The sequence below is a fragment of the Cimex lectularius genome, unplaced genomic scaffold (genome assembly GCF_000648675.2).
Source record: "Cimex lectularius strain Harlan isolate CLEC.00 unplaced genomic scaffold, Clec_2.1 scaffold43, whole genome shotgun sequence".
Taxonomy (NCBI): Eukaryota; Metazoa; Arthropoda; class Insecta; order Hemiptera; family Cimicidae; genus Cimex; species Cimex lectularius.
This window is the reverse complement of record NW_019392661.1, coordinates 1,746,165-1,767,824: the sequence shown is the minus strand read 5'-3', so window position 1 is coordinate 1,767,824 and position 21,660 is coordinate 1,746,165. Positions and strand designations below refer to the sequence as shown.

The 21,660-nt window shown below is 34.1% G+C and overlaps 1 protein-coding gene across 2 annotated transcripts; it reads left to right on the top strand.

Moving 5' to 3' along the window:
• Positions 1-6,513: 6,513 nt before the first annotated feature.
• Positions 6,514-12,680, top strand: LOC106662666 (ADP-ribosylation factor-like protein 3). 2 transcript variants are annotated; one of them, XM_014386894.2, is made up of 4 exons: positions 6,514-6,914; positions 7,189-7,449; positions 12,272-12,508; positions 12,577-12,680. In XM_014386894.2, exons 1-4 carry the CDS (start codon positions 6,912-6,914, stop codon positions 12,619-12,621), a joined length of 546 nt encoding a protein of 181 aa, XP_014242380.1. In that variant the 5' UTR covers positions 6,514-6,911; the 3' UTR covers positions 12,622-12,680. The 2 variants fall into 2 exon arrangements, with proteins under 2 accessions (XP_014242380.1, XP_014242379.1); XM_014386893.1 differs by lacking the exon at positions 6,514-6,914 and having other exon boundaries at positions 7,058-7,449.
• Positions 12,681-21,660: the final 8,980 nt, after the last annotated feature.

Sequence of the window (21,660 nt, the reverse complement as noted above, 5' to 3'; positions counted from 1 at the left end):
CCACACTCAACGATGCCGGGCTGACAACGGTTTTTTTCTCTTCCCGCCAATTGTTTATCATCCTATCTACTTCTACAATTAGGAACGTACAATTCTTTTTATATAATATACACATTTTCTCCTATAAATTGTTTCTTTCCAAGCAATAATAACAAATGACATCTTTGAAAAAATAGTTCTATAGAAGAGACGAACATTTAAAAACAGCCAACTAAAAATATATTTAAAATTTTTTTTTCAGTAGTTCAAAAATTCCTATAATTGGTTATTTAACAATTTTTTTTTTATTTTGCAATGAAAACCCTCTTTGGACCATAAACTAGTCGATTCAACAGTAAGTTCCATGTACTTTTCCTAATGGTAGATAATTCTCCTTGCTTGTCCTCTGCTCCTTCTCACTTGTCTTTAATTTATCAGCTGTCAATATCCTCACTTGAATTTGTCCCTGTAGATGAACTAATTAAGTCCTTTATATCTCCAGATACAAATTTTACTTTTGCTTACTTCAATGCAAAGTCTATGCAGAATTATTAAAATGAGCCCAATAAGCAGTATACTCGCAGAAAGTGGGGAGCCAAATCTTCCAAAACGACAGCAACAACTTGTAGTTTTCTGCTATGTTAATATAAAATCAAACCCCAAAAACCCCATTTTTTAAGAAAACCTTGAAACTCAAATAGTTCTTTATTATGAAAATCATCTCAAAGTCACAAAATCATTAGCATGCAGATTATAGAGCCAATAAGTACCTCATAGAAAGTCATTTAGATTACTACTACTACTATATGTCTTTATTGTTTAATATATATACAAAGTTTACAGACGGCAGTATATATTACAGAGCAACAAAGACGTTCCTCATGGTTTAAAATCGTCTGAGGGAGTCTAGCACATAAACTTATATAACTAAAATCTCTCTTCTTAGTATTTACAAGTAATTATAATTAGTATTTACAAAAGGACTTTCTTCAAAAATTTCAGTAATGTAATAAAAGAACATAATTATATAATAATAGCTGAAACACGATTGCAAACATATATATCTCTTATTTATGATTACCTATAATGAACATAACTCAATAATAAAATAAACTAAAGTAAATGGAAATAAAAAAAGTAAAAATAAATAATAATGAACTACATTATCTACCACAAGAGATAGTAGTAAAAAACAAAACAAATAATAAGAGTTAAAGATATAATATTCAGGTCAAAGATGAGCTTTTCACCTATTCAGGGGAATCCGACAAGCCGCCTCCACCCTCACCAGGTGTCTCTGATTCTGGCTCTAAAGGTGCCCCTACACTATCAAGCGGCTTGATCAAATGCTTGAACCTCCGATTGATGGGAGCTTCAAGCGTGCTTCAATCAACCCTTCAATCTTTCGGTCAAAACTCCCTCGACCCTCATCAGTGGAAGCCGTGAAGTGGAGCAGTGCGTTTCGCTGTTTGATTTTTTGTTTTGTTTCGGTGCTGAATGGTTTCAAATACAGATTTGGGCTTCCTAGTCTTAACATTGGTTGCCCTGAAGCAGAAAAAACAGCAAAAGAAAAAACGACGGTGGGCTAAGGAGTGGTACAAACTGAGAAACCGCTTCACTCATGAACATCTACTAAACTTTCTGTGTGAATCGGAACCAGAGGACTACAGGAACTTTTTGAGAATGGACCAAGAAAGTTTTGATTATCTACTGGAGTGGAGACGCCATGACTTCCACCGAGTGACTGACGCAATGCTTGATGAAAATTGCCCTACACTATCAAGCCGCTTGATCATCTGCTTGAATCATTCAAACTTCCTATCAATCACCATCAATGCTTGCTTCAAGCGTCAATCAGGTTTCTACACTATCAATCACGCTTGATACAATCGATTTACTCAAGCATTTGATCAAGCCGCTTGATAGTGTAGGGGCACCTTAAGAGAATAAGCCTCTTTGCAGAAATTTACCAACACAGTCCAATCCTTGCCATTAATATATTCTAGCAGAATCTCACTAGACAGAGTTTCCCTACCAAAATAGGGTTTCCTGACAGCGGTCAGTGCGGGGCAAGTTGCCAAGAAATGGAACAAATCCTCCCGCTCTGTACCACTACAAAGTTCACAGTTAATATCCTGCTGCTTGAAGTGTTTGTAGTTTAAGTTAAATAGATCCCCCCGACACTTAATTATCCACCGCATGCTATCTAAGGGTAGCGAGAGATCCATTAGATAATTTGGGGATTTGAAAAGAAGCTCTCTATGGAGTGGGGAAACTGTCTGAATTGGCCAAAGCTGTGTAATATTGTCTCTTTATATTGTCACAAATGGACCGTCTAACTAGTCTCAAACCATCCCTCCATAGTTCAACTCTGTCGATATTGTTCCAGTCTAAAGACACGTCCAAATTAAATTGCATGATATGCCTTTTTATTTCCTTAAACCAATACATATCTTTATCTACAATCCTCTTAGCTAGGAACTTCGGGAGTCTATTATCTGGTAGGGATAAAATTCTTATTACGTAGTCGAAGTGAAGTTTCACAGTGTAGAGAAAAATTGGCAGGAGACCCGTCTCAGCATAGAGGAAGGCTGTGGTGGCATACTGAGGCAGCCTGAACAGCCTCCTGATGAAGAACCGTAGAAACCCCTCTACCTGTCCAAACATCTCTCCTCCCCAAACCTGAGCGCCGTAGCATAAAATAAAATAGACCATGTGTTAAATATTTTTAGCTTAGTCGGGTATGCAATATCTCCGTTGTCTATAAGAGGTCTCCAGATAGAATTTAGTCCCATCCTTGCTCTATCCACCGCATCCGTAACATGTTTGTTCATTGACAGTGCCGCGCGTGAGTCGGATTCCCAAATACCTATACTCATTCACCACCTCTATCTCCTCAGTTTCTCAAATATCACCTCTCACTTTTCACAGGTCTACCCCCATTTCTGAACACCATAATCTTAAATTTATTCTTAAATTCCATCTGAGGCAGTACTGTTGTAAAGACCTGATCATTCCCTGTAAAGAGGCAGGGTGTGAGGCGAGTAAAACTATGCCATCTGCATAAGCTAACAACTTGATTTTGCCACTACCCTCCACACACACCACCGCCATCTAAGCATGCTTCCAAATCATTAATATATAATGAAAAAAGTGTTGGGCTGAACAAACAGCCCTGCCTCACTCCCATTTCGGTATAAAATTTCCGAGAGATCCCATCCACACATTGGCATAACAAATTTTTAATTGGCTTTATTAATTTAGAAGTAAGACCAAGATCGTATAATTTACAGATAAGAGAATGTCGGTCAACACTGTCGAATGCCGACGTGAAATCGACAAAAAATGCGAATACTTTCTGCCTCTTTATTCTAAGCTTCAATTTCACTAAACTCACTAGATTATTTTAAATTGTCCATGGCTGAGTAGTTTTGACGGAACCCAGCTTGCGATTCTGTAATTATGTTGTCATTTTTCATCCATTCATTAATCCTGTTTAAAAGCAGCCCGAATACAGCTTGCCAACTGTGTTAATGAAGGAGATCCCTCTGTAGTTTGAGACATCATTTCTATTTCCTTTTTTATACAGTGGAAAGACTATACTTTCTTTAAAACTACAAGGTACTACTTTTATAAAATACATAACCCACATTTTGAACATCTTTCTAACCTCATCCTGTTTTCAGCCTGGAATGAAGCCCTAATAGTTGCTTTACCTAAGAAACCTAAACCCATCATTGCTAGTGACTATTGCGCTATTAGTATTCTTCCAACTATCCAAAGCATTTGAGAAGATTTTATTTAAACAAATATCCTTATATATTGACTCCCATGCCCTTATATCCCCTTTTCAATCTGGCTTCCAAAAATTTCATAGTTGTGAGACAGCCCTTCTCAAAATCTCAGATGATATTCGCCTAGGCATTGATGGTAATAAGTGCACTATTATTGTTCTACTTAATTTTTTCCAATGCACTTGGTTTTGTAAATCATAATTTGATTATTGGAAACTGATGCATCTTTTTGTTTTTTCTTCTACTGCTACTAATCTCATTCCCTCCAATTTGTCTTACAGAGAGTTAAAGCTCCAAATTCTATCTCTTCACTCTCTATTTCAGCTGATGAACCCCAAGGTCCTTTATTTATTTCCATGTTGTTAAATGATCTTCCATTTGTTCTTAATTTCTCCCAATTTCATCTACGTGCTGATGATACCCAGCTTTACATTCACTTTTTCTCTACATTTTTCTTTTTTGTCTGCTTTTCTTTCATAATATGGTTTCATAATTTGAATAGAAATAATTAATAATTTAAGTAATATATTATTATCATTATTGTTTTGCATATTTTATTATTATTATTGCTGTAATTATTATTTTATTATTAAATTCATTATGTTTTAGTAGTCTAATTGACCAAATTACTTCATTCAATTAATTATTCTTTTTATGTAAGGTCTTGGTTGAGATGAAAAAGTTAGCGTCACGAGTGGGATTTAAACCTAGCTGAAGGTCATGGGTTCAAATTCCGCTTGTGACACTAACTTTTTATCTAACCGAGACCTTACATAAAAAGAATGATTAATTATGTTATTATGTTTATAAACTTAATTTATTTATAATGTAAGTGCATGTAAGGGGGCTTAAAGCCCTATTTATACCTTTAAAATAAATTTTAAAAATATAATTAACTGTTGAAAAATTATTAAGCGTTATATTAAAATTATGCTCAAAAATTATTTTTGTTTTTCAGACAAAACAAAAACAAATACCGAATGTATTTTGTTGTTTATTTCAAACTATATGTATTTTATACATCGTTATATTAATTGCAACATACTTATGTTACGCGGGTAGCAGATAAAGTAAAATTTAACTAAATATTTTTGTACTTAGTTTTGCTCTTAATAGGTTATTACAACAAACCCAGATAATAAATTTAGTTTTATTCATTATATCACTAAATGATTTTCCAGTGTTTTGGTGTATGTTCTTTCAAACCATCATAATTAAATAATTTTTATTAAAACTCATAAATTTCTGATCTCGTTTAATTTGGTCTACATTAAAATAAGTATATTGTAATTAAAATACTGATAAAAATACATATAGTTGGAAATAAATACCAATATATGAGTATCCTTTTTTTTTTTAGTATAATTTTGGGGATGGTTAGGGGTTAGGGAAAGGAATTCTGATAAAGTCTGTAAAATGTGTAATAAATTAAGTGACAGAATTCATTTCGGCCTCTTTCTATTAAATTTATGTTGGATAAAAAAAAAATTGGAGAAGCATATTCAGTAACTAATTACAACTACTAACTAATTAAATATTTTTTATTGAAGCTCATGAATCTTGTTTAATTTGGTTTTCAATAAAATAAGTATGTTGTAATTAATATAACAATAACAATAGTTGGAAATAAACAACAAAATATTGGCATCTGGTTTTTACCTTTCAGTATATTTTTGGATCTGATGGGGTGCGTATTCCCTTGGATGAAACCGAATAAAAAAAGGAATTATGTAGAGTCTGTAAATTGTGTACTAAATTGACAGAATTCATTTTGGCCTCTGTCTATTAAATTTATGTTGGATCAGAAAAACAAAATTGGAGAAGCATACTCAGTAACTAATTACAACTACTAACTAATTAAATATTTTTTATTGAACTCGTGAATCTTGTTTAATTTGGTTTTCAATAAAATAAGTATGTTGTAATTAATATAACAATATATAGTTGGAAATATCAACAATATTGGTGTCCGGTTTTTACCTTTCAGTATATTTTTGGATCTGATGTGGTGCGTATTCCCTTGGATGAAACCAAATAAAAAAAGGAATTATGATAGTCTGTAAATTGTGTACTAAATTGACAGAATTCATTTTGGCCTGTCTATTAAATTTGTTGGATCAAAAAAAAAAAAAAAAATGGAGAAGCATACTCAGTAACGAATTACAACTACTAACTAATCAAATATTTTTATTGAAGCTCATGAATCTTGTTTAATTTGAGTGTATTGGATAACTTTGAGTGTATATCTACTTCAATTATTCGAGAGTATCTGCGTTTTTCGCATATTCAAAAGTTTGTGATTAGAACTATCCTTTCCAACCAGTGAACATGTACTTGTACAAGTATTGTATAATTTTTAGAAATATTCTTACGCTTATTATCTGTTACCCAATCGTGGAAAATTTTTTAACTTTTGTCCAATTAAAAAATTCACGGTTATGATTTAAAAAAAAATTAAATTAAGTATAAATGAAACGGAGAAAGTCTATTTGTTCATTTGTTGTAGTTGTCGAATTATTTCATTGGTTGAAAAGGGCGGGCGAAGTTTGTTGCTGTCGGACTTTTGGACCGGTTGGCCGTTCAATCCGACTCACAAACTCGTACGCCTCACAAAGGATTATCGATCAAAGACGTCGCTCAACTATCGCCAATCGACTCACGGACGTACGCTTCGGTTAATTGTCAATAAAAACAATAAAAAACACGTGCCTGGTCGTAAAATTAGGCCTTACTTTTCCTTATTTCAAAACAGTTGTCAAGGTCAAAAATATTCTGACGATTGAACAAAGCAAAAGTATAAATATTAAAAGGAGCTTTTTTTTACGGTTCTCTTTTTTAAAAATAAAACCTCCGTGTCCAATAATTCGAAGGCTACAAGATTGTTTTTTCTAGATTTCTCATTAAATCGTCACTTTTTATTCAATTTACTGTGATTGATTGTTAAAAGTGTTTGATTTAATTCGTACTTCGTTCCAGTACAATTGACAAAGGGCGTTGCAGTGTAAATCGTCGTTCTAGTATTTAGGAGCCCTGTGTCCGCTGAGAGGGCTTTACGAAAAAGGAAAATCAATTTATTGATTTAAAATGAGGGGAAGGATAGTTTAGACAGGAAAGACTGGATTCGGTTTGTCCTTAAGCATGGTAATTAAAAAACACTATCCTTTTAATCTTAGAATACAAATATATTTAAAAAATAATAATTTCATCTTATTATAAAACAAAAAATACTTTTCTTTCATAGTATGTAATTGTTTTTAAAAAGGAAAATAGAAAAAAAAGCATATGGTTTTCTTATTGAAAAAAATAACACACTTTTTTATTAGCAGAACACCTTTTAATATGATAATTCAATAATACAAAACTCAAGAGAAAGATAATGAATATGTTTAATTGGAAATCCCCTTTGGAAATGCAGGGTCTCCTTTCGATCCTCAGAAGGCTCAAGTCGTCGCCGGAGCGCGAGCTTCGGCTGCTGCTCCTCGGCCTCGACAACGCTGGCAAGACGACGCTGCTGAAGAAACTGGCCTCAGAGGACATCAACCATGTGACGCCGACGCAGGGTTTCAATATTAAGACTGTGCAATCGGACGGCTTCAAACTCAACGTCTGGGACATCGGGGGGCAGAAGAAAATTCGGCCGTACTGGAAAAACTATTTCGAAAATACTGACGTCTTGGTATGTCGCTTGATAGTCCTTGTCATGTAATTCTGCTTCAGTAGTGTGAGATTATAAAATTGGCCATTTTGCTTTGGCTATGCACAGAGAAATTTCACCCCATTGAGTTTTAAAAAGCAGGAGTTTCAAAGCAAATTTAAATGTTTCTTTTGTTTAACTTTTGACAGAATTGATTTTTTTTTTTAATCTATTCGTCTCTATTTACATATGTGTAATTTTATGCAAAATCTTTTTACAGATACTTTTTTCAATTTAAACATTTGCTTTTCTTACAGTTTGTGTTAATCAGGCAACCCTTAAGTAGATATTTAATTTTTATAAATGTTTCAGATCCTCAATATTTTGGTTTAATACAAATTTAGAATCATTCTTCCTTTTATTTATTTGTCCAGATTTTTTTTTTAAATTCAATGCTTTCAGGATTAGACTTTCAATATAAATTATATTTTCTTGTGTAGGGTATTGAAAAATTGACTGTTCCATTCCAAAAATATCTAAGAACTTTTTCCATTCTATGATATTGTCCGAAAACCTCTCTCCCTCAATAGATAAAAAAATTGAATAAAGTGAGATTCCCATGAGTAAACCTAGAGCAGAGTAGAACTTTTCATTGAACCTTATTTAGTGTTGAGACATTATTTTAGTAGTTGTTACTCATCATCATGGACGAATGCCTTTCTAGGACTTTTGCTTTTCATGAAAGCAAATATCATTGGCTGGTTTCCTGGAGCTTTGGTATCTCTCATGACATTTAGGCTCTAATTTCAAAGACAAATTGCTAAAATCTGATAAAAAATGTAAAAAGTTATTAAATACTAAAATTAATTTGATATACCTGCAAGTAAGGATTTTGTTAATAATTTGGTTCTTATTAATCATCTTGGTCTATCCTTGCTAGGTTGTCGGCCAGAAGCATTTTAACATTTTTAAGACCCAAAACTGAAGATGGCAAAATGCTGAAACACTTCTGACAGATCAACTCAGTGAGGATAGGCAGATTAAAATGATTGGGAAGGATCAAATTACACGTTCATTACCCCAGAGACCACAGGAGGAAATCTCATGATAGGAGTTTATTATTAGTCCTTTAAAATGTACCAAAATAGATTAACACTCATCGTCAGACCTTACTTGCATTAAAAAAATCAAATCAAATCAATAAATAAATAAAAATAAAATAAATATATAAAATTATTGTCTCTTAGGGTTGAGAGAATTTTTTGTTGGGTGCAGTTGAATCTGTAGTTTGCTCCTTTCTGATTATCTTTGTATTGTCAGACATATTTTGTCTTTTCATTATGAAGTTTGATGCTGATACACGAAGTAAGGATAGCCGGGACAAAACATTTCTCTTGTAGTTCTGCTATCTTTCATCATATTGATCTTGACAATTCAAACGTCATAGAAATTGTCCAATGCCATAAAAAGAACCATTAACATTAGATAGTTTTTAAATAATAATCTATGATGTATGAACATCCAAAAATTTGTTGTTAAATTAATTTTATAGATCTGAAATATGTTGGGTCAGGAGTTTACTTAGGATAATAATATACACTGACGCAAAATTATAGAGAAGATATCGATTTCCATTTTAAAGAAACATTAAACAAACTTCCTTGCATTTGTGATTACTTAAAATATTGTCTAATAAAATTGACTGATTAAATATATTTTATGTTATCACTCATAACTCATAAGTATTAATTAACAATTTTGATAGTAGAATTTGTAGAAGATGTGTTAAAAAATCAAATTTTAGTATTGAAAAAAAAAAAAAAAAAAAAAAGAAGAAGAAATTTTAGAAAAATAATCAGTAGCAGGTCAACTGGTGAATTAGAAAAAAAATCTTTAGAACTATATTTTAAAGTCCTTGAAAGACTACTTTTAAAGCGATTAATCCTCATTCTAGATACACATAAAATATTTCCCTCTCACCAAATGGGGTTCCGTCATCATTCTATGATCTAGCAAGGTTTCAGAGATATTGACACCATCTCCTCTGCTCTTGAGAACGGAGTATTGCTTGGGTGCGTTCCTAGATGTAGCACATATAGGGTCTGGCATCCGCGCATGCAACACTTCCTACCCACTCCTTATTATTTTATCCTGAAATCCTACTTAAAAGACAGCTTCTTCAGAATTCTTGGAAATCAGACTGATACAAGCTATTGTCCCACAAGCAAGCATTCCACCTTTGTATCATCTACACTGATGACCTTCCTGCACACCCCAATACTGTCACCACAATACGATAAACAATTTTAGAAATGGTGAATGGTGGAGTGAGTGCGGTGTTCAATCTTTTTTAAAAAAGGATACACAATTTTGTCCTCTAACTCGGTCCCATCCGAGCTACCTCCAATATCCAAGAATACCTTGAGCTTATTGAAGACTTGTGCATAAAGCGAGTGAAGTGACAGAATGAAAAAATGTACTCAATGTATGATCATATTGAAAAAACTGTCTTGCCCTCCACTGCACATCAACAACAAAGAGATACTGACTTCCGCCCAAGTCAAATACCTAGGACTATACCTAGGCTGCAGACTGATGTGGAATCTCTACACAAGACATAAAAGACTACAACTTAACAAAAAACATGGACAAGTACGAATACTTCTAGGACCAAACTCAGTCTTGACCGTCAACACTAAACTAACCTTATACAGTACTTTACTATGATCACTTTGAACATACGGTGTGGAACTGTGGGATTCTGCCAAACCATCAACATCCAGCGCATCCAATATTTCCAATCAAAAGTCCCCAGACAAATTATCCATGCTACATTACTAAGCTCACTATCCATACCAACTAACCTTCCTATTGTCAACAAACCGATCCTTCCCAGATTTCAAAAGTTTCACACCAACCTCTCGATTCATCCTGCCCTCTACATTTACATCCAGTGGTCTCCACAATGGTCTCAAGACCTCCTTGCTCATTAATCCCTCACACTGAGTGCCAACATTGGCTTGCTTTTCATGGTATATGTTCTGGAGGTGCAGTGCTGGCATAGTGTTAGTGCTGTGACCATGTGGAAAAAAAATTGTAATAATATGTACAAACTATCGTTTATATATGACTTTGTCCATGCGGGACTCAGCTTTAATATACCTTTAATGTACCTATAGCTAGTATGGCTTTCTAATATAATGTCTCGCATCTCAAATTCTTCTCTTCTTCAGTTCAATTTGGTCTATACATGGTAAACAATTGTCTATATGATCCTCTTATGGATGGAATTTCAAAAAATCATTTCTTAGTGGCTAGCCATGTCATTATAGGAATGCACTGTTGAAATTTCAGCCCTTTATATCCATGGGTTGGTCTGTGCGTTGTCTGTCAGTCAGTCATGGAACTGTTTTATATAAATAGATATGCATAAAGTAGAAAAAAGAAAAAAAAGCTATTTTTTATTCTAAATTAATTTTAGGTATTTAAGTGAAGAGTCTAATTAGTCTTGTAAAATTAATCAAAGTTAGAATGTATTGAAATAGAGTAAGATACATTGTCATACCTTCCTTGCATTTTGTTAAAATTCAAACTCTTGTTTTGTGGGATTGACCAATTTCTTCCAGTTTCCCTTTATTTCATCAGATTATTTGGACAACATGGAAATTGTTCAATGCCTTTAAAATTAAGTAAATAAAACATCAATGTTTGATAGTTTTAGTAAAATCATTGATAACAAGATTAATAAAAATTCAGGCCCTTCATCAAGTTTTTTACAGTAGTTCTTCCACTGTGACCTAAATGACCTATTGTGAAATTGACCGTTCTCTATTTCTTGAGCACTTTCCAGAGTTCCTTTTGGGTTTATTTCCTCAAGCGTCAGTGTACCTTCTTTGAAGTGGCTATACTGTTTTTGGATAACGCTTTTACAGTCATAGGACATGTTCAAATGTCTCTTCTATTTTAAGACAGAGTTTGCCAGTTTCTATCTCAGTTTTTCCCATTTTTTAAGCTAGTAGTTGAATGAGTAATTGCCAGAATAAAGGCCTAATATTTTTTTTTTCTTTTCAATCCTGCCTGCTGAGGAGAAGTAGATATTTTGTTTTCCTGGTTGAGATTTCAAGAAATCTCTTTGTTCATTCTTTTTCAAAAGATAGTTCCCACTTACAGTTAGTTGGTTTCAACAATCTGGATTTCAAGCTAATAGCTCATTATCAAGTTGAAGGAGTTATACAACCTGATGATGAGCTATAAGCTTGAAATCCCGATCGTGTAAACAACTAACTGTGAGTAAGAACTATTGTTTTAAAAAAAATGGAACCACACCATTTATCATTTCTATCTCTTTGTTTTGCACCTAATGAATTCATCCAGTGTGTTGTCATTTCTTCTTCCATAGTGGTTCAGTTCCGCTTTCACCGCTAAGGTGTGTTAATTTACGGTTCTGATCCAAAGAGTAAGGGCTGCATCTGTTTTTCTCATTTGTCAGCCTGTACATTTTGCCTTTCATTCCTTTGTGTCCTGGCATGTACATCAGTTACCTGATTTTATTATTCTAGAAATTTGAAAATTATGTTATTCATTCCCAAAATTATTTGTTCCCTTATCAAGAATGTCGCAAAATTGTAAAAAAAAAAATATATAAATGTTGTATATTTGAAAGTTTAATAATAGAGTAAATTAGTAAAACATTAAACTTTTTAATTAATTTAATTTTATAGAGCTAAATTGCCTAAATAAAATTGCCTTCAAAAGTTTTTGTGATATTTGGTGTGTGTAATTTATCAAGTCAGAGTCATGAAAATCAAAATGATTTCTTTTTTACAAATTCTTTATATGTGATAAAAAATTTGCTTTTTTGCAGATATACGTTGTCGATTCCGCTGACAGGAAAAGGCTAGATGAGACATCGTTTGAACTGGGCGAACTTTTGATGGAGGAGAAATTGATGGATGTCCCAGTCCTCGTTTTTGCAAACAAGCAGGATCTGATGCACTCACTCACTGCCGCAGACGTTGCGCAGGCTTTGAATCTACAGACGATCAAAGACCGACCTTGGCAGATACAAGCATGTTCAGCCGCTCTTGGCGAAGGTGTAAAGGTACATCGATTTGTTGTACACTTCTATATTATTGCCATCATTTACACCATGATTTTATTTGCTTTCAGGAAGGAATGGAATGGATAGCACAGAATGTTGGGAAGAAGAAATGAAATTTTCTACTTTTGAAGAAAATTTATTATGTTAAAATAAAATGCACAATTAATTCTTATTATTTTGCATTATTTTTGTATAGTGGATTGTTGTTCGAACACTATGCAAAATGAAGTCAGGTACTACAAGATCTTTCTAGTCTTATTTTGTGATTATGTCAAGTTTCTAGTCAACAAGTCCGTCCATGTTTATTTTATTAGTATAAATATTTGGATTGTGCCTTTATAAAGAAAAACACTTGTAATTTTTTTAAATAGATTTACATAATAAAATAAAAATATGAGTTACAATTTTTGTAAAACCTTTAAAATAATTGGAAGTAAGGATTTAACAAAAATGTTTGAATCTGTCATGTCGTCTGCATGCTGTTGAAAATGTATATTATTAATTTGTAGTTTCTTTGTTTCAGAAACTCGTCTGCCTAGTTTTGCTGTTCATTTTTTTATTTTTATTTTTCATCAGATACGTTGCAAAATTTTGCCATTTTCACATGTAGGGATAAGCAGATCAGGATGATCAGAAATGGCCAAACTACAGGTTTATCAGTTCGCAGATTAAGAAAGTTGCCCACGTCAAGAAAGCGGGCAATCGATTCACACTTCTTTACCTTTTAAGTATTTTTATGTTGTAACCATATTTTATAAGTTTTTATTATAACCATCAAACTATTTGTTTATTATTATAAGAACATTTAGTAATTTGAGCAATTAAAGGTCAGCAAAGACCAACTGTCTTTTTAAGGCTTAAGGCTCATCTCTTGGAAGTTCAGAGTCTGAAGTTAAAAAATGAGTTATTAATATTTTAAAATGTGGGATTTCTACTTGAAGATGTGGTGTACGTTATTCCTTTTTTATTACAAAAAAATGGGGTAAAATAAATGCTCAGTTCTCTCCCAGAATTGGAAAGTATCATATAACCCTGGAGAGAGGAGAGGAAAGCTGAGAAAATAAAGCCAAGTCAGTACTGAAGTTGGTCATATTGAGGTTGGTTTTGTACAAGAAAACTTTAATGAAAAAAAAAAATGAAAAACAGTGGAGAGGAGAAGGAGAAACCTAAGAGGGCAACGCAGAAGACAAGTTAAGTCCAGCAGGAGACAGACCAGGAATAGACGGCATTTTGCCAGATTTTCCTCCTTGTGTGCAGTTGAGTCCATCCTGAATCAAGTGATCAGGAAGGGTCCTGAAAGGGGATTTGTGGCTGCCATGAGGATGATTTTCTCACCATTTGGGGTAAATCAGGAGATGAATAGACCACAAAGCCCGAGACGATCGGAGATAGGACGTTGGTGGTTCATTGGGTTTTCCTCCTTATGTGTACCACTGTCTTGTTCACTTAACATCACCAATTGTATGTATTGGGTTGTAATGAATACTATTTTGGCACTACCCATCATAACTATTGCACAGAATCTACTTTACATCTCTCATTCTTTAATATCCTATGGAATAGGCTATATTTGGCAATTTGTAAAGAAATGCGGGCAAATTGAGCTGATCTTACCACTACCTGAGGTGTGAATGTCTGTGAGCCTTAATCTTTGACGTAAAAAAGCTGTTAAAGGGGTGAATCAGGCAATGGCCATGTTAATAGAGCCGGTGGGTAAATAAACACGGCTGCCAAACATGCCATCACCTGTCTTTAGTCTTCTTTCTGACAGTCTTTAATAATTATTCTGGGAGCGCACGAAAAAAACAAAGTGAATCTGGTCACCAGGCAGCATAGGTGTTTGCAACTTATAATAAATAACTTTAAATATCACAAACGGTACACAATGGAATAAGGAGAGATAAAATGGAGGTGGGTTGTAGTGTAGTTATATATTTGAAGTAGAAAAATTTCATTATCATGAAAAAACCCTGACAAAGTGCGCAATTTAATTTCCAAGGTGAAAAGAATTTGTCTTCTCGTGTTTGACTAATTTTGTAAGTCAGATACAGGGTTTTTTCCAGTTGATTTATCAGATTGAATAATAAATAAGTCATCATGCAGGAGTGCAAGTAATTTTGACATAATGAGACAATTATTAATTTGATCTGAAATATATCGATATAGATGTTCTCAAATGCACTATGTTAGTGCTGCTTGACTTTTCCAGTGCTTTCGGGATGATCAACTTATTTGCAAACTTGAAAATTTGTTTGGTTTTTTGTCCTATAGTTCTAAAATCTTCTTATTCTTATCTTCTTATAAATTTTCCTATTTGTCAAGTTGTAAATGAATTGTCAAACCACCTAATAACAAACTCTCTAACCTTCCTGTTAAGTCAGGTGTTCCTCAAGGTGCAATTTCAAGACCCTTTTTTTTCCTGGCCGGCTAACTACTAGGGTCATTGCCGGCACCTCACGTATATAAGTTTCTCACATTTTTCTTTGTTTATTTCAACTCTATCTCTATCTCATTCACTATATCTCTTCTTTTAATTTTGTTTCCTACCGACCAAACAGAGGAGTGTCTTGTTGCTTGTTTCTACCATCCTGCATGTGGTTTGTTAAAAATACTTCAATATTTACAGACTCACTAACAATACCCACTCATGCTAAGAAAATGATTACCTAATCTACAGTTGGCAGGGCTCAGAGTATAGGTGCACGACTAAGGTCCTGCCCCTACAACAAAATAAAAAGTCGGTAGGATAGACATAACCGACTTCCTTTCATTCATGCTAATAAATACATTCATACAGTATGTACAGAATTTCATTCATCCATTAGACTAATTTCCTTTTGACAGGCTTGTGGAGTACTCTCTCGACATCCACATCTATTTACACAAAACATTCACGCTAATAAATACAACCGCTAAGAGGTGACCGTGCGTGAGGCAGGTGTGACCTATTCGCAACCTTTTAATATTATTTTGTTACGTTTTTCGAAATTCTCCACGGGCCATGGCCTCGCCGTACTTTTATGTATTTTTAGTTTTTCATTACTTTCGTTCCAGTGAGCCTACCATTTACAATAAATGGAATTTTTCATTTTTATTTTTAGAAAGACCCTTATTTGTTTTGTATTTTTTATTAACCTCCCTTGTTTAAATTACTTCAAATTTCATGTATATGCTGATGATATCCAAATCTATACATAATGTCCTCCTCATTTAATCCCTGATTCAGTTCAACTCATTAACAGACCTTTCTAGTTTGGCTAGCTTAATTACGCTGCAAAACAAAGGTCTCAAACTTAAACCACACAAATCCAATCGATTATTATTTACAGCTCACATCTGCCAACTGAAGATTTTCCTTGCATTACTCTTGAGGCTCTTCACTATCCTTCTCTAACCAGGAAAAAACCTTGATATGACTTGTAATACCAGATTATCTTGGTATGATTATTTAGGCCTAGTTACTAGAAGGATGACTGAGACTTTAAACTCACTTTGGAAATATCATACATAAATTTATTGCTCTGACACTAAAACAGACTAGTCAAAACTCTCTCTTTACAATTGTTTACTTATTGCAGTACTACCTACTCTTCTAAAAAAAAAGAAAAAACTAATATTTGCACAAGATTTTAATTAATTTATGTTGAAGAGAGACAATACATGTTCATTCTGGGTATTAATTTATTTGATTAGTCTAAACTCCTACAAAATAAGCTCTGACCATCATATTTATTCATTATATTCGATTTCAATTCTTCCCACAGTTTAAACACTATAAAAAGCTTGCATCATAAACCCAAATCTATGAATGATTCATTTACCGTTGATGAGGCATGAAGCATGAAGCTTTCAACTTATTTGCTAACAATCCTGATTTATTTAAACTAACTTAACATGATCTTGTTGCTATTATCTTTTTCTTCTTTCTTTTATACTTTTCCTTTATACCTACTTTTCTCCTTGATTCATGTTAATATCATACAAAGTTTGTTTATTAATAATTATTTCTTGCATTATATTTTGTAACCTTTTTGTTATTTAATTATTTTATGTTTTTCTATTCACTGTAAAGGGGCCAAGCCCTATTGTGAAAATGTTTTTTGATGAACATATTTCTACATTGATGTTTAACATGGTCTGTGTATAACGGGAGTCCTTTTTAGATGGTCCGGCTGAATTTCTCTCGAACCAATGACGCTATCAAAAAAATAAAAAATTCGTTTTAATATTTTTTAGTCTAGTTTAAAATGTTTACCATTCTTTGGAAAAAAGGTATTCAGGGTACCTCAGGCCCAGTTCAACTTTAAAATTTCAAATACGACCTTTACATTCTGACACATCAAAACTGAAAACAATGGCGCAATCGGATTTTAAATTGGTCAAAAAATGACAAAGTTATGGCAAAAAGAAACCGGCGGCATAATTTAATGTAGCGAGGAGCTGAATATTTTAATGTATGTTCGCGAAAATTCGGATTTCTCTCTCCGAATTTTTGTTGGAAGAGTTTTAGGTTTTTCAAAAAATAAAATTAGAGATGTACTCCGGTCTTACAATTTAAGCCGAATCGTTTTCATCTTGTACAAGGACTTCGGGACTCTAGTTATGACAGGTGTCTAAAAAATCATTTGTTTTTTTATTTACTTCATGTTCGAACTTTGCTTTTTTTTAACCATTCTTCACCATAATAGAGTCATCAACTGAGCAATTTTATGCAGTAACCCTCTCATCTTGTCCAGGGACTTCGGGACTCTGATTATAGCGGGTGTCTAACATTCCTTGCACAAATGTCGATTTGGGAGGCAGAAGCAAACGTTCTTCCGTATATCCTATGGACTGAAGAATCCAATATCCTTGTTCGAACATGAAATGAGATTAATAAATAGCAGACCAAATGATTTTTTTAAACGTACGTACGTTTTAACAGAACGCTAGACGCCTATCATAACCAGAGTCCCGAAGTCCCTGGACAAGATGGGAGCGATACGGCGTAAAATTGTTCTATTTGTTGAAAAGCCTAAAACCCTCCCAACAAAAATTAGAAGAGAAAAATTCGGATTTTCAAGAACATAAACAAATTTTCAGCTCCTGTCGAAATTACGCTGCCGGTTTCTTTTTGCCATAACTTTGTCATTTTTTAACCAATTTAAAATCCGATTGCACTATTGTTTTCATCATAATTTTTTTTTTAAAATTATGTGTCAGAATGTATAGTATATACTGGGTCTGAGGTACCCTGTATAATTTTTTTTCCAAAAAAAGGTAAAAATTTGAAACTAGACTAAAAAATATTAAACAAGTATTTTTTATTTTTTTGACAGCGTCATTGGTTCAAGAGAAAGCCGGGCCATCTAGAAAGTACACCCTGTATTGTATAATTTAAAACTTGGTATTTGTAGGATTGTATAAGTGTAAAAATAAATATAGATCGGAGATCAATCGACGAATTCGGTAGAGTGTGACTATCTTAGTCGTAACACCTCATTTCCCCGTGGGTAATTGTCAATTTAAGAAGGCTAATTGGCGTTATGATTTGTTCTGCGACCTTGGCCGTATCATAGCAATTGCGAGCAATTTCCTGTTGAACGCCCCCGTGGCCCGGTGGTCGTAAATCCAGAGGCGGAAGCATCGGCCACACCCAGCCCATGACCGGAAATAGCGACTGCTCAACCTCTTTGCAGATATGAAATCCCGGCCGCCGCCTGAATTTCGTGCAAGGGGGGAAAATGGAGAAAAGGACTGGAAAATGACGCACTGGGAAAAACCGCTGGATTTTCGATCCAACGACAAAGCCAAATCTTAAGAAGCTTCGTTTCAGGCAGCTGCACGTGGTAAAGCGCTATTCGGACAAGAACGCGACAAGCTTAAAAACACACTTTCAAGATCTTTGTTTTATTTTTTCTTTAATCAGAACGAATAAAAATACCGAAACTACTCTTGGACCCTAAAGACCTGCTCCATTTAATAATCCCTGATTCACCTGATTTGTACTTATTCCAGAGGTTTATGGTGTCGGCCACTAAACATAACTAAAATTCATACCACAGAATAATAATGTCTAAACATACACCTTACTCCACTGATGACCCAAACTGTGACTTGTGTATCAAGACCTCGTCGAAGATTGAAAAAATGAGGCTATAAGACTTTTTATGATATAGTGCTGAATAGTACTTATAATTTATTGTAATTATTTCAGTGTTGATTGTCATCCAATTATGCTGATTGAACTGTTAACTATATTGACAAACTATTCATTCTTTTATAAAATTTAAACTGGCCAAGGTCGATCAATGGGCCATACCTTCAATCCCACGTGAAGTTGATTAGATAAATATCATTTTATTTATAAAAGTGTAATATTTTTGAAAAAAAATACATTTTTAAACGTCTGTTCTTCTTCTGCGCTTTTTTTGCTGAAGATTTTGTCCTGCCTGCTTTTGAAATATCATCAATTATTTAGTTTTTACCAAATATATATATAAAATACAAATAATATCAAACATATATCAATTAATTTTTTTAAAACTAAAAATAAAGTTAGTGTTAAAATAAGGAAGTGGTACGCAGGATCGTATTAAATAAAAAGTTACAAAAATGAAAATATTTCCCGTAAAGTAGGCCAACAAAAATTACAGGTTTTACTGTTGCCCTATCATTCCTCTAAAAAAAGTTTAAAAAAATCATCCTAAAATGCAGTCCGCAGCACGAGTGAAGTGGAAAAAAAAAAAAAACAAACAGCGTAAATGAGGACAAAATCAGATTTTACTTGGCACTTTATGGTTGAGGTTTGAGAGATGGTAAAGCTACTGCTTTACCAAATTACTATTTGGTCGTTTCTGACCATCCTGGTCCGCCTAGTCTCGCATGTTTTATTGGGTTCAAAACGACCATTGAAAATGGCAAACTGCTGAAACGCTCCTGACCGACTGGTCTACACTGGTAGGAAACGACCAGTCAACCGGTTCATCACTGCGCAGACCCCAAGAAGAAGTCTCACAAGGGTAGTTATCTCTGGTCTTTGCTGACAAGCTGTGTACTTGGATTCGGGTGGCGAGACCTCGCCTGGTAAGCCTTGGATAAATCGGATATTAACGAAGCGGTGGACAAGGGCGTAGAGAACTAAACTGCTCAAAAATGAATAATGACATCCGATATATTCCTGTTAGTTGGTAAAACAAAATAGAAAATACAAACCAAAAACAAACAAATGTTAATCTTCATTTTTAATCAAGAATTTACTTAAGAATAGTAAAATGAAGATTACTCATTTTGTTAACAAACACCTTGTCTCGTCTTCTTTCCATTTTAATCCAATTGTATTCTCTTTAACCATGGAAAGACACCATCTTGAACCAGAAGTTTGCAATATTATATAAGAATGTAATCGAGGTCACCGGCAGTGGATGGAGGCAGTTGGAGTTCCTCCGAGCGTGGTCTCTCGAGAGGCGTATTGAGCCGAAGGTCGTGGGTTCGAATCCCGCTCGTGACACTAACTTTTTCATCTCAACCAAGACCTTACATAACTTGAAATTGTGTTTATTCGGTTATGACTTATTATTGCCAGAATGTAAAGTTGGTTTAAATTGTACATATACTATAAATAACAATCTTGAAACACTAATTTTCCTGTTTCCGTTGTTTTTGTTGTAGTTACCTGTATTATTTAAAGCAACCTTTGCGTTGCATATCAACCCAATTATAAATTGTGCTGCCATGAATTTTATATATTACAAACAAATTTCGTGTAGCTCAATCATACAATGGCATAACGTTATTATGTGGTCTAGAATAAAATATTCAAAACAAAACACGTAATATTACAATAATAATTATTTTAGAATGGTGAGCGCATTGAAATGTTTGAAGTCGGATTCACTTCATGTTTACTTCAAGCCATTGGATCAACATACAGACTCAAATTACAATTGTAATAATATACTATAATCGAATTTAAATATACTTTTTCGTATAAATTAGACGGTTAGCAAAAGTTGAATTTCAGACTATAATTCCACACGGAAAGAAAAGGACGAGAAAAATAATAGGAAAACGGAATAATTTCGAAGTGAGACTAAAGTATGTTAAAACTCCACTTGTAACGTAACCTCTGACGGTATTTAACGGGAACAAAGGCCGAGAATGGCACGATACGGCCTTTTTAAAAGTTGAAGATAACGAAAAATTGGCCTGACCCTTGAAAATATAGAAATGGGGTCAATTGGGTTCACGCGAAGTCCGGTAATTTCATTTTTTTGGGAGGGGTTGAGGTGGAGCGAGCTTTATTGCGAGGGCGAAAGGAGGCAACAGGCGGCTTATCTTCCTTCTCCTTGTCCACTTTCTTCACCCGCCTGTAAAATTTAATATTAAATAAATACAAATTTAATATAGCACAAGTTGATCTACTAGACAAACATTTATGCCCATCGACCGACTTCGTCGGTGGCGTTTCAAAGTTATCACCATTTTGGTGGTTTTCGACAAAAAATCTAAAGCAAATAAACAGAACGGGAAAAGTGTGTAAAAAAAGTAAAAAGTTCTCGAAACGTATTGGACATGTAAAAACCAACATCAATAGCCATCTTTCTTAGGGCTCCTCAAAATAGAAAAATATAGATTGGTCGTATCTGATAGTCTTGGTTTATCTATCCTGTTACATCTGTCCTGTCCTAGTATGGTTAGTCAAAAGAGTTTTGGCGTTTGGATGGTAATTTGGTCGTTTCCTGGTCCGCCTACCAAACGCACAACTGAAATGATTTTTTTTTAAACGATGGCATTTCAACGAGGTTATTTAAAAAACCACAATATTTAATGTCTATTTGCTGTAGTTCGGTCGATTCTGATCTGCCTATTTGTTATTTTAGTCTAGCAGAAGCGTTTCGCCATCTTTAGCCGTGAGTGAGGTTGTAAGCAGAGAGCGGCACCATCAGAAACTCACCGCTGAGGATGGCGAATTGTTAGAAGCCCGTCGGACAGAATGACAGGAGACGAACGAATTAAAGATTGATACTCCGCCCACCTCAAAAAGATATCTCACACTATTCTTACCTTCTTTGCTGTAGTTTGGTCGATTCTGAATGTCCTAGCCTGCCTACCCCATTGGCTTGCCAAAATCACTATTAATATCTAACCACTGAGGGTGACGAATGGCAGAG

Coding starts and splice junctions, on each gene's coding strand:
- LOC106662666 (XM_014386893.1), top strand. CDS start 7,150: ATGAATATGTTTAATTGGAAATCCCCTTTGGAAATGCAGGGTCTCCTT. Junction 7,450..12,271: donor TCGAAAATACTGACGTCTTG/GTATGTCGCTTG, acceptor GCTTTTTTGCAG/ATATACGTTGTCGATTCCGC. Junction 12,509..12,576: donor CTCTTGGCGAAGGTGTAAAG/GTACATCGATTT, acceptor ATTTGCTTTCAG/GAAGGAATGGAATGGATAGC.